Consider the following 14,333-nt stretch of genomic DNA (forward strand, 5'->3'; position numbering starts at 1 on the left):
AAGAAGCAGTTATCAAAGATATCAAAAACTGTTGTGTTTTTTTTATTTATCAAAAGAAATGGTTGTATAAAGTGTAGAAAATTCGTAAGTTTTGATGTTAATGACTTTTGAAAAATTTGTTGTTTTTAAATTTTCTAAAAAGAACTTTAGAGTTTTTGAGAATTCACATCTGATTTTCCCCACTTCTAAAATATGATGTAGCATAGTACATCTGAAGTTTCTCCTTTACAGAAGTTAATATTTTTTTAAGATTAAAGACAGGGGCTTTGTAAGGCATTTGCTGGACTCGTCAATGTGTCTTTGCTTGTAAGGATTTTTATGAATTTTAGGAATACAGTATAGGTAGGGTAGTTCGAACTCACCTTTATTGACTGGAATGTTAAAAGAATTAAAGACTGAAATGTGATTTTGAAGAATTTCATCCTTAGAAAGTCAACTGTGGATGTAAGTTGCATTACTAGATTTAGAACTATACAATACTACTCGTACAATCATTAGCAAACTTGTGAATAGGCAAGTGTTGTGAAGATGCTTTTAATGAATAGGTAAGGCGCTGAAGACCTGTGAGAAATGAAGAAAGGAGTAATTCTGAGAAACTTTCACGTCTTTGTTTTTGACGTTACAATGTTGTTAAGAGTGCTCCATCTACTCAAAACATGTTGAATTGGAAATTAAGTAACATGATTTGTATTTAATCAAATAATGGAATAAAACTACACAAATTAAATGTTTTTACACATAAAAATATGTTGATCATAAATTGTTTAAAAAACAGGATAAGGGGGCGCCATTTTTAGTGACCCTCGTTTTGGAGCTGTAAAAATGTTCCTATAATTTCTAGTGTCTGTGATTGTCAATTTCTGCAGTGTGTGTGTGTGTGTGTGTGTGAGGGTGTGTGGGTGTGTGTGTTAAATCGATTAATACCATTAAGTCTATACTGTAAGTTTTGAACTTCAGAGATACTTAAATGTTGATTGCAGACTTATTTATGCATTCATTCAATAGATTATTCTCTTCTTATTGTTTTCTTCTTTTATGATCAGGATTTACCTTTCTTCACTCAAAATCATCTCTGAACCGCGGGAGGAAAAATAACATTTAAGTTTAGCTTTCATTCCTAGGATTAAACACTCCTCTGACTACATTGAGCTTGTTTTTTGCCAAATAACACAGGACAGATTTGTTCCAAACAATGTCATTTATTATGAAATGACAACATATAATATAATACATAAAACTGAATGAAAAAGACTGGGAGACCATGTAACATTAAAACACAATTCCTGAGAAAAAATATTAAACAATTATGCAATAACAAATTGGCCTCCCAGTATGTGACTATTACATAACATATATAAATTGGCAAAATAGGTGGCCTCCAAAATATGGCCTTATACATATGAAATGTCTTAAATTTAACATAATTCCGATTTTAAAGGAAATATGACCACACAATATATATATATATATATATATATATATATATATATATATATATATATATATATATATATATATATATATATATATATATATATATATATATATATATATATATATATATATATATATATATACAAAGAAATTAAATTACAATGAAAACATAAAACATTTGAATCTGAGGTGGCCTGATGTACATGTACATTAAAGGTCTGATTGGGAATGGAGGTGGGTAATCCAAAATATTTTAAGCAAATGATTGGCCGTCTTGTCTTTACAATAGCAGTGGATAGAATGATGCTAGTTTGCTTATCTCAAAAGGATAGAATTACCGGGGGGTCCCCACGGGTTTACTGATAAGAGGCACAAAGTGGGGATTTACACTCTTACATACAATACATGAAACTTAACTCAAAATAATTTTACTAGCATATAATATCATCCATTTTCATACTTATTACATTGTATGTACTTTCCTCTTAAACACGCCGTAATTTTGAGGTTCACTGTGATTTGTTTTTACAAGAAATCTCATGATTGATTCTAAAATCAGGGTATAAATTATAAACAATTATTAATATGACGGAAGGAATTAAAGGAAATTCTGCTTTTTAAAAGCGAAAATCTCTTTCCTTTTCATCTGTACAATTTAACAACACATAGGTCTTTGTATTAGAAAAATTCAAGTACTTAGTTTTATTTGTATAATGATGAAGCAACGGGCAAAGATTTTATCCAAAAGGAAGAAAATTAAAAATAAGCATTACACATCAGTAAAAAATCATGGTCATTACAGAAATGGAAATAAACTCCGCCGTTTAGATATGGATATTGTAGATTCCTAAATATACACAAGGAATTTATTATCGCTTAATTTCGCAAGAAGCACCAGTCGCAAAATAATAATAATAATACACGGTTTATAAAGCGTAAACTGCCCCAACCTAGGTTATAAAGTATACTTTGGGTAGCTATTAAATTCACATGGATGGCAATTTGTAATCTGTTAACCGGTTACTCGGTCGGAACAATGGTAATAGGTTAGACAATCTGTAGTCAGTTAGTCGGAAAAAAATTAATATATGTGTAAATCTGAACACAGTTTCATAAAAAAAAATCAATTAAAAAGATACAAATAAAAATATCTGAAATGACAGCATTTTCACCTATCTATTTAAGTTGATTCAGAGATAATTAAGGCTCTCCAGATGGACACCATGGGGATAATTAGTCAGTTTTCGAGATGTTAATTGCTGTGTAAACACCATGTCGTTACCAAACCTGTCCTATGTTTCTTTAATGATTTTAATGATCGTTGAGTACTGCGAACTGATAATAATGTGTACCTTACCTTTTCTATCCTTTGCATTTACCTATCAAATTGTATAATTAAACAAACATTGTAAGCGATAGTCCAGTTTTAGTTTTGATTATAATGACAATGCAGAATTGTTTGCACGGCATCTCTTCTGAAGTTTTTTTTATGTAACTGATACTTCAGGCATATCCCGTTTTTTTTTTTTAAGATTAACCGATTAATCGGTCGGAACGTCTTGCAATTCTGTATTCGATTGCCATCCCTAAAATATACCATTGTCACCTGCATAAGGAGTTTGTGTCTCCCAGTTGATTTTATACACAGGAGTATGCTCTACGTACGAACGATTTCTAAAACGAGGCAACTTATTGACAAACAAGTTGATGAAACAGGAATATTAACAGTCTTCATTAAAGAAAATGTTTCGCAAATTCTATGGTCGATACAATGACTGCAAGCAAATGCATTCTATCAATAACTCGATTATTGGCGGACCTTTTTACAACAAATTGATAAGCTATTATTTACACACTGAATTGTCTACGGATTTTTCCGTTTTCTCGGTCATAACAAGTAACACACCGCGGGTGTGACCGGTCAACTGGAGATGCTTTCTCCTGCATGGCATCTGATTCTATCTCTATTTTTGGAAATCCGTTTTTGATCTGCTTTCGATTTAATTGTTTCAATGGACGTTTGAGCTTGATTACTTTTTGTTATCTTCATATTTCCTAACATAGATTTAAATAGAAAAAAAATTAGTCAATATTTATAAGGAATCTATATCTTTGTTCATTATTTATTCTTTAATCTAAAGGTTAAATTGTCTTTAACACATCTTGTCTTATTGGAATAAATACAATTTTCTATTAAACTATTTCCCGCAATTTTTATTAAGCACTAACGTTTTCAATGATTTGAAAAAAAAATACTGCACAGACTGAACACAAAATCCTATTTGGGGGGGGGGGGGTGCGACTGACACTATACTATATACATGATATACATCACCGATTGTAACAAGAAAACCAATTGTCCAAAGACGTTCACCTTGGTCACACTGACCATGCTGTATATCACAAGATCAAAAAAAAAACACATGAAAATTTTACCCCGTATTACGATCCCACTCCCTGCCGCAAAGGGTGCTGACATACCCTAACTTGAATCATCACATCCTGGGAATGCTTCAATATTATTATGACTAACATGGCCTGATCTGTTATTTGAGGGGAAAAAATTAAATCGCCTTACTGTGGAATGTATCCATATGAATGTTATTACAGTGGTCCTGCTGTTTGTGAAAGAATGCATAAAAAAAGAAATGAAAGATAATAACCGTGTTTGTTTTTTCCTCCAGTACTAATCTAACACGAACTTAATTTGAATTTTTTCTTTAAAGCGAATTGTAGATTTCACCTTCATCTATTGATCGATTTTTTTTAATGATACAAAGAAACATAAGGTTACTAATTATAACTTTCAAAGGAATCTACTATCTATGATTTATTTAGCTTTGATATGCAAATTCTATACTTAAATAACAGCTCAAGAAAATCGAATTTAACATCAAGGAATAAAATCATTCCTCTGTTCCTTTTGCCTTTGATCTGTTTTCCTATCACAGAATTATACAATAAATAAAACGTTATTTGCAGTAAATGACATTCAAATCAGGATTGCACCATAAAGCATTATGGCTTTCTGAGATGATTTCTTTGTCATTATTGTAAGACTTTTAAGAAGTTGAGTATGTACCTCCACAAGGTTTGTATTTTGAATATTTGTCAAAGAAAATATAATGTTTGTAAAATATACAATACATCTTCACAAACGACTTTCAGCGATGCATTTTTGTAGACATCTATAATAGTACATTAATGTAGCTCAATGGGCATAATACACCACACAATATAATCAATATCATCTTGGAAATAAAATTGATGGATTAATTATTGATTACTCGACCTTGCTATATTTGAACATTTTTACGGAGTACCAATTAATTTCAACATGTACTTTTTCCGTTTGGTTAAGCATAATAATCTAAACATCACATTTGATGATGAAAAAAATTACTGTAATTAACAGAAATCAATATGAAAGAACATTTTCCTTGAATATACTTTCAGATACGCAGTGATAAAATTTCGTTTTTAATAATAGTACAGTCTTCCATAACTTCAAATATTCCCCAATAATTCCCCAGGTGCAATCTTATATCATCTGAAATCAAAACTGCTAAATGTAAAGTCAAAATACCACATCATCAGTGTGTTCAAAAGTAAATAGCACAGTACCAATGTTTGAAGAAATCACAGCAGTAGTCCTTGAACGTTAAACTATTACTCTCTATGAAGACTACAACACAGTCAGCGCCCTCTGGACATGTGTACCGATCATCATCGTTGTCGAATGTAGCACTAGTCAGAACAGCGCCATCTGCTGGGTCTCCGTTATCCCAGATCCATGTCCCTTCTTTTGCATCGCTTAGTCCGACGTGTGCTTCATTGGTTCCTATAATTTCATAATCTGTATAACATCAATTTGAAAGTGAACAAAAGTTTTTGGTGTTCTGTGGTTTGCTATTGAGCGCTTATTTTCCGGAACATAATTTTGTATAAAGACTGTCATCATAATACATGTACCTTATTTAATAAGGACGAAAAGCAAAAAGAATACATGAATTAAATATTTATTCATTATCATCATATTTATTAAAAAAGAAACATACAAATGCCATCTACTAGTATAACAAGTCAGTTTCTCCAAATTGAGTTTTCTTTGAATATCTTTATTTATTTCATACCTTTGCTTTGAAAGAAAGCCCTCCTTTCCGGAGTGTTTAGAAGAAGCAATCCAGCCCCGAACTGTTGGCATTCACCCAGAATAACTTCTTTAGGACGGGGATCACTGTTGTAAAAGTATTTAAAGCACATTCTTTCACTGTCACTGATAGTGAACCCGTGATTTACACAATTCTCTGAAAATGAATTCGATATACATAATAAACTTTAATTTGGAATGATTCTAGACTTTGTGTACTAATAACATAATATACATAGATTTTTGTATAAAGTGCAGTTATAAAGCAGTACCCCTGAGGTTGATGAATGGGGCGTTGGATTCGTATGTTTGTATCCCACTGACAGGTTTTGTCGCAGAGCTATCTTCTAAGAGCTTGTCCCAAATAAAACAATCTTTAGATCCATAATGATACAAGAAAGTCCTACAAATTTCGTATCCCGAACAAAATCCTGCGCAGATGATCCGACTTTGGGCGTCGGGATACCGAATCAAGCTAGAATCTAAAGGTAGGACTCCGTCATATCTGGTCTGTCGTGTGTAGTTAGCAGTACGTAAGGTTTGACCTGTGTGTTTTAAGAAATTAAAAGGAAAAATGTAATCGAGTTGAAAAGTATTTCCATGTTGCTGGCACTTTTTATAATAACCTACAGTATGTTCACTTTGGTAACATAATGTATTAATTGCTTCAATTTCTCATAAAACATGAAAGAAAACTTTTGTTTGTTTTTTTATCATTAAAAAAATCTAAATAAAGAAGTAAATCATTCTCTCTTGCAAGTTTTGAAGCAAAAGCATTTACTAAAGATATGCAAATAATTCCTAAAAAGTGTGCACTGTTATTAAACACTCTCAGTCAACATGGACGTATTGTCACGTATTTCGTTGAAATAATTCATAACTTCGTCTGATGCCATTTTTACAAAACCAAAGCAGGTGACAATGCAACTTTCATTTTTTATGATTAAAAATTATGGATCGGCACAAAAAAATATAAATTAATTTTGAAAAAAATATCAATATCTTTTTTTCTTTTTTTTTTTTAAATCCCTTAAAAATTAAGATGTCTTTCAAAATAATAAAAAGTCTTAATAAGAAAGTAATAAGTTTAGCAGTTACCTGAAGAGAGTAGGAACATACATGTAAGCAGAATCATTTTCTGCTGATGTCCATAGGATGTCGCTCTGTAAAGGCAGCTTTATTCCTACAAGCTTTCTTGTATGTATTTATTGATCGAGACTCGTTGTTTCAGTCGTCTCTCGTGGTTTTCTACATTGATTTTCATCACTATTAGTAACAAAATTAAATCAAATTTGGTACTTAAAAATAAAATTGACACTTAAAAAAATAAACATTGGGGTTCGTCTCACTAAAGCATATAAATCTCAAAGAATTATGTTTGTTGAGAGTTGTTTATATCTATTGACCCGATAATACAATATTTTTTCAGGGTATATTACATGTAGTACATTACGTTTTTAGATCTATAGAAAGAGCATTTGACATGCAGAACAAAAGAATTAAAAAGCTACTTGTTGCTGATTTAAGTCATTAGAAACAAAAAGTGATCATACACTTTACAATACTAAACATTTATGATATTCGGAAATAATCAAGCATTACAAAGTCTTATTTCCTTTTATCAGATTAATTTTTTTAATGTTCGCTTTAAGTCAAAGTACTCTTGCAATCTAATAGACTGAAATTTTTCATTGATATATGGGTTATAAAATGAATCAGAGCACTCGATTTAACACCATATTTACACTCTTTTTCATTTCATTATTCTTGAATTAAAATTTCTACATTGTCTTTCAACTTAATTTTTAAATGACTTAAAAGTTTTGCGGTACTGTATGAATAAACATAACCAATTTGCTTCTTCTGGAGTAGATGTGACGTTTTAATATTTTTCATATACTCACATGCATTTCTTCTCGAAGAATATACAAATTATTAAATTCTGTCTATTCAATTGTAACGTTTTGTATTCAATCAGAAGTCTCAATTTTAAATTTCAGAAAAGGCTACGGTGACCTCATTGTCTTGTTTTTTTTTTCCTTTAATACATGGTGTATATTACATTTATAATTCTTAAATGTTCCTAACATCACTCTTTTCTGTCAGTAATATTTTTATATTCCTAATTCATAAATACCAAAACATATGAAAGACTGAAAGACCTATCATTCCTTATTCAATATATAATGCAGGAAGTTGGACTTTTTTTTCATATCGAACCTCTATTCTAAAACCTTCAGCGATCTTTTCTTTAATAAAGATTTATAGTAATCATGCTAAAAGGTCAAAATAAAAAAAACAAATGGAGAGCAGAGCAATTACGAACTCCTGAAAACTTCATAGGTGGGATCAGGTGCAATAGAAGAGTAAGCATCCCCTGTCAACAGGACACACCAACCGTGAGCCTTTTGTCTTGATTTACTAAATGGGTAAATCCGGAGTCAACTCAGTATGGAAATAATGGCATAAAAATGTATTAAAAAGCGTCTGTAAACATTCTACCTAATTACGGGTGGAATTTGCAAACAAAGGCTAATGTATCGACAATAGAATTTGCAAAGTGTTGACTTTACACGACAGTATTCATACCCGCGCTTTTTTTTTTTTTTTTTTTTTTTTTTTTGCCAGTAGCTTGCCTAAGGAAAAAATATAATGAATGACATAACGTTGTATTAATACACTAGTATCTACATGTGTTTCAACTTGGCCTCAAAAAGCTCTATCTTTCGTTTGTATGCTTAACTTCGCTGCTATGTGCACTTGCTAAAATATTTCCTTTTTTTGCACTAAGGGATGACAAGGTGAATTTTTGCACTAAGGGATGAAAAGGTGAATATATTCAAAAGCAATAAATGTCTTAAAGAGTAGTGTGTTATCTAGAGTAGAGGATACGTCTTATACATGATCTTTTTTTAATTTTTAATTTGACTTTAAACTCTGAATGCTGTGATACCACTTGTTTAACCTAGCTTTTCTTGCTTTATTCATTCAGTGCAGAACGAGTGTTTCAGTGTATATCCAGAATCACTGCAAGGGTTTTATGAACTGTTTCCAAATGACGTCTAGAAAGGAAACCAAAACATATACGAGGGTTGTCGGTAAAATCGTGGACAAAGTTTTTTTATCGAAAAAGAATGGAACATTGAGCTGAAATTTTCAGCAAATGTTTATTTATCAGATTTAAATACATCTTAATTTTTTTTTTATAAAATAAAGACAAAAAAAAAAAGATTTTAGGCTTGAATGTTCACGGGGTACGGTCAGGACTACGGCGCACTATAAAAAAATCATAGTTTCATTAGAGAATACACGAGTATTATTTCGAAATAAAAGTTTTAAATAGATAAGACTGGGGTAAAAATTATCAAATTTTTAGTCCATTATCTATTATGTCGTCTTTTGGAAAATTTCAAGGCATTTGCTTAATTTTTGGCAGTTTCCCGAACATTTGAAAAGGGAAAGTGGTAAACACAACACACAAAAAATGGCGACGTTTGATTATGTTACGGCACACAGGAGAGCAGTTCAGTTTGATTAAGATGTAGTAATGACGCCCTAAGAGATTAAATGACTACGGGGGGGGGGGGGTATCACTAGATCTTTAATATACATGTGAAATGGGAGTTTTCTAAGCGAAAGCTTTATGATCGAGTCCCCAGTAGAGCAAAACATACAGACAAACAGCTAATGGCAATAGCGCAATAGACGCTGTCACTGTAGACCGTCGATATAAGATATGATAGCCTATTTAGTTGAATGATAGTGAGAGTACTGTCCATAACTTACTAATAAATCTTCAGAAGGTCACATGTGTGTGCGAGATAATTGTTTATGAAGGAATAAGGAAAACTCAAGTTTGTGTATCAATGAAATTCCCGAATTTAAGTGGGGCTTATTCAACTTTTTCTTAACATAGAGGAAACGTGGCGCTGCTTTAGACACTTTGACGTTATCATCTGTGCGCCGTAAGGCGATACCACACATTACATAAAATCTCATGATTTGTTTATTTTTGCATATACATGTATCTATATGAAATTTGCTTTGTATATTGTGAAAAACGTACTAAAAAGGCATTTGCTTAATTTTTGGCAGTTTCCCGAACATTTGAAAAGGGAAAGTGGTAAACACAACACACAAAAAATGGCGACGTTTGATTATGTTACGGCACACAGGAGAGCAGTTCAGTTTGATTAAGATGTAGTAATGACGCCCTAAGAGATTAAATGACTACGGGGGGGGGGATATCACTAGATCTTTAATATACATGTGAAATGGGAGTTTTCTAAGCGAAAGCTTTATGATCGAGTCCCCAGTAGAGCAAAACATACAGACAAACAGCTAATGGCAATAGCGCAATAGACGCTGTCACTGTAGACCGTCGATATAAGATATGATAGCCTATTTAGTTGAATGATAGTGAGAGTACTGTCCATAACTTACTAATAAATCTTCAGAAGGTCACATGTGTGTGCGAGATAATTGTTTATGAAGGAATAAGGAAAACTCAAGTTTGTGTATCAATGAAATTCCCGAATTTAAGTGGGGCTTATTCAACTTTTTCTTAACATAGAGGAAACGTGGCGCTGCTTTAGACACTTTGACGTTATCATCTGTGCGCCGTAAGGCGATACCACACATTACATAAAATCTCATGATTTGTTTATTTTTGCATATACGAGGGGTTATCAAAAAGTTCGTGGACTAGCGTCATAAAATTAAAACCGCTTTAGGTACATCAATGAATTTTTACACATTTAGTTAGCATCATCTTTTCTATCTACAGAATAAACCATAAATCATAATTTTTATTTTTTAATAAATTGTTAGTGTTTTTGTAAGCAAAGGTATGTCCAGGCGGCGCAACCTCTAATATGACGTTTTTTTCTACCTGAGTGTAACTGAGAAAAACTCTTTAGATATGAGTATTTGTCATCAAAAAATCTCGTTAATTCAGGCATGTGGTACGACACATTTGTTCAGTAAAATTTGCAATTTTTACCCCATTCTGTAATTTCTATGAAATTTTATCGTAAATTTTATATGGAGTGTCCAAACAATTATGGGCTTGAAAATAACGTCAAAAAGGGGGAGGGGTTTCTTTTTCAAACACTCTATAGAGTTTCGCTCCTGGAAAAACTGGTATTGACCTAAGGAATGTTTAAACTGGCTACAGAAAAATAAAATGCATCCAGAGTACTTGTTTTTAATGCCCAAAAAGATTCAGAGAGATGAAATATGCACAGTTAGTGTCGATTTGTAGTCAGGGTGTCAAAAGTCAGTCACATCGAAAAGTGACGTTGATCATGTGTGGTAGAAATTGAACTCCAACAAGCTAAGTATTCTGGCATAATCAGGTGAAGATCTTTCCCCATATAAAGATCCATTTACAAAATTATATGCATTGAAAACAGCTGCTCATGACATTATAAATTCATATAAATAAGACGGGTTTAAGTCCATACTTAACTCCAGGTAATCTCATCAAGATAATTGTATGAGGTAGAGAGAGCGGACATTAAGAAACAATGACGTTAAGCGGACGTCATGACACTAAACGGCGACAGCGCCGGGTGATCACATAAAGTCTTTTTAATTTTAGAATAATTTGGCAAATTATCAACATATCAAGCTAAAATTTTCAACATTTCTTAAACTTCTGTTGTTTTATGTTCCGCATAAATTTTGTAAGCAAAGACTACATATTATTAATTTTATCGCGTCAGTCCACGAACTTTTTGATAACCCCTCGTACATGTATCTATATGAAATTTGCTTTGTATATTGTGAAAAACGTACTAAAAAGTAGTGAAATTTTTAGAACGCACTGATGATTATTTTATACTCTAGGCAACTTGTCCACGAATTTACCCACGTACAATCATCAATTTTCACTTACTACAAGAAACTGTAGGACTATTTTATTAGGATAGAGATGGAAACCAGAAGAAATCTAATTTATTGGTGATTGGAACTTGTGTTTTGAAAACATAGGATGTATGGATCGCCCATTCAAAAGGAATTGTCTTTTGTAGAAATGTTCTTTGATGCTTCTCCTAATGTTATGCGATATACTTACATGTATTATAGTGACACGCAACAAGCAGTAAACTACACATATCTGATTTTTTTATCTAATGATTTTCAAAAATGATTACAGTAAGGTAAAACATAGATTTAAAAACATCAGAGATTTGATTTAAACGTTGAATGTTATTTTTAAACCCTAGAAAGTGACACATAACTGTTAACCCCCCCCCCCCTCCCCCGGACCATTCAATTACAGCGTGCAAGTCCGCCATGCACAACACTTGCAGCTCGATTTTTACGATGCATTAGGTTCATCAGTCTCTTGATCTGAGCGAAAGAAATACTCTTTGGCCTTTTTAAGTTGCTGAATGCTAATTTTCTCTAACCTGACGCAGTGTATTTTTGGAATATTAGTACAATACTATACAATTATGGACTTCAGTGTAGGTCAAAATGTGGTTATAAGGACCCATGTCAAGTGATACTGACCGAAGACACAGAAAGTGATAGCGACCGAGCTTGCGAGGTCGCTAACATTATCTGTGTCTGAGGTCAATATCACTTGCAAATGGCTTCGGTCATTATAACCACAAATTGAATGTTCACTGAAGGCCATAATAGCTATAAAATCACTCAAAGTGAATAATCTGACACAGTCCTAATTGAAAAATCTTGGTTGTCATCACGCCACAATGGTAAAAACATGCTTCTTATATTATGACGTCACTTTCTACGTTAGAGGGTGAGTCGCGCGATACCATATTCCACTGATGCGTTTTCGTGTCAATATCACAAAAGGACGAATATCACGTGACGTTCTTTAGCCAATGAAAATTACGAAAATAATCATCTTATATAATATTTATGATTAACAGATGCATGTACAAACTCTTGAAAACCCAAATTATTGCCAAATGTTTTGTTAAACATGTAATTTTCGGTTAGTGTTAAGCGGGCTCAAACTTAACTTCCGATAATGGGATGAAAATCATTCAACCGTAAATTACCGACTTGGCACAGTGAAAGATGCCCTTACCTTTTAAATACAAAGTTTTACCCTTTATAAATTTTCTCAACCTAAAATAGGATGTTGCGTCTCAGTATATTATTCATACCTTACGAGACTTTGTTTAAACAGCATTTTTTTTTTCCATTTTTCCCCGGTGGAAATGTTGGAATAACCTTTAACAACCTCAAGAAGTTCACAACCTGATTCTTAGGCTAGGTTTTCTGGCATGTCGCATAATTATACACTGTATATCAATTCAAAGGTATTCTAGAGAAAGTATTTCCGGTTCTTATGAACTCTTGGAGAGCGTAAACTGAAAGCAGTGCGTTTTGCATATGAAGAACTCTATTTACGTATCCGACACCTTTTCAGTTATATATAGTTCTCCTAGAATTTCTAACTTAAGCTAACTATTTGATAGAAAATTTTCGATATAAATGTTTAGGAACTAGAAATTCTGCCTGAAGTTTTCTTGGATTTATAAATTTTACCACCTGTTAACGACGTGGCTATTGGATCAGATCCGTTTATTAGACGTTTTAATTCATTTGAGGCTTGTCATGCACTTAGCGTTAGTAACGGGACAGATATTACATACTTGATATCACTTATTAAAGAATAAAGAGATATATACAAAATGTAATTTGAAGAAGATAAGTAGTGTTTTGTGTAGATAATTTTGTAATACATTCAAGACCCTTAATCAAAATTGATACATGTAATATTCTTCACAGTAACATTATACAGCCAAGTTAAAGTAAGGAGGTCACCATGTATTCTCATACCGTTCCAGACAGTACCTAACAATTGTGCACGGGCTTTATACAAAAGTTTTAAAGACCTAAATGGTCACCTGAGAATAACAACACTGTAAACGATACATAGTTGCATAAAAATAAAACTGTTCTCCTCGCATATCCATTGTGACATACAATGAATTAAGCGCATTGAAGTGGTTGATTGACATATAATGACACACCTATTTCTTAAGAAAGGAAAAACAACGGTCAAATGGTTCATTCGAATACTTGTAGAACAGGTGTTCCAAAAATATAATAGCCAATCAGATTGACAGTCTACATAGACACAGAGTAAAAGCGTGTTCGACCGATAGGTGTGTTGCGGTAACTTTAGTAAACATGATACTGTTGTGTTAATATTTAGACATAAATAAATACAATGAAATAAGAATGAATAACCAATAGATGAGTCAATAACTCACCAAAGATCTGAGCTACCGGATCTCACAGGCCGTATAATACGTCTGGACTCTGCAAGGTCTAGGGGGTAACTACTGAAAACTATTTACATTCTATTTATACACATTATAAGGATCCCGATCCCGATCATAAATACATCGTACATCACTACATTCCTCCCCCTCATATTTAAAAGTCTTTATACATATGGTCATAAAAATATTTATGTCTTTTAAAATATAACGCATATAGAACTTACATAGTTTTAAAAAGAATAATGTAAGAATAAAAACTTGTAATTCATTTATTTATTACACAGAGACAATGAAATTGACAACAATCAGACGATCCGACTGTTTGTCAGCATCATCCATGCGCAATAAATAATTATAAAAAATGTCATCAAACTTTAAATGATAATTTGATTAATTTTAAAACCTTTTAATAAAATATCGTAGATCAATTTGTTTATATTAGACCTTTTCTTCCTCATTTTTCTTATTTTAAAGTT

The 14,333-nt window shown here is 32.3% G+C and overlaps 1 protein-coding gene across 1 annotated transcript; it reads right to left on the reverse strand.

Moving 5' to 3' along the window:
- Positions 1-5,036: 5,036 nt before the first annotated feature.
- On the reverse strand, positions 5,037-5,726 carry LOC133180266 (CD209 antigen-like protein E). Its single transcript, XM_061314811.1, has 2 exons — positions 5,568-5,726; positions 5,037-5,275 (listed from the first exon to the last, which is right to left on the reverse strand). The coding sequence occupies exons 1-2, from the start codon at positions 5,695-5,697 to the stop codon at positions 5,037-5,039; spliced, it is 369 nt and encodes a 122-aa protein (XP_061170795.1). The 5' UTR covers positions 5,698-5,726.
- Between the last annotated feature and the right edge of the window lie 8,607 nt (positions 5,727-14,333).

Source organism: Saccostrea echinata, unplaced genomic scaffold (genome assembly GCF_033153115.1).
Source record: "Saccostrea echinata isolate AGI-Se365-2 ecotype Australia unplaced genomic scaffold, CSIRO_AGI_Sech_v1 ptg000001l, whole genome shotgun sequence".
In the NCBI taxonomy this organism is placed as follows: domain Eukaryota; kingdom Metazoa; phylum Mollusca; class Bivalvia; order Ostreida; family Ostreidae; genus Saccostrea; species Saccostrea echinata.

Bases quoted from the DNA above. Each gene is read 5' to 3' on its own strand.
- LOC133180266 (XM_061314811.1), bottom strand. From the start codon at position 5,697: ATGTGCTTTAAATACTTTTACAACAGTGATCCCCGTCCTAAAGAAGTT. The intron at 5,276-5,567 runs GTATGAAATAAA...ATGAAATTATAG, and splicing joins GGCTTTCTTTCAAAGCAAAG to GAACCAATGAAGCACACGTC.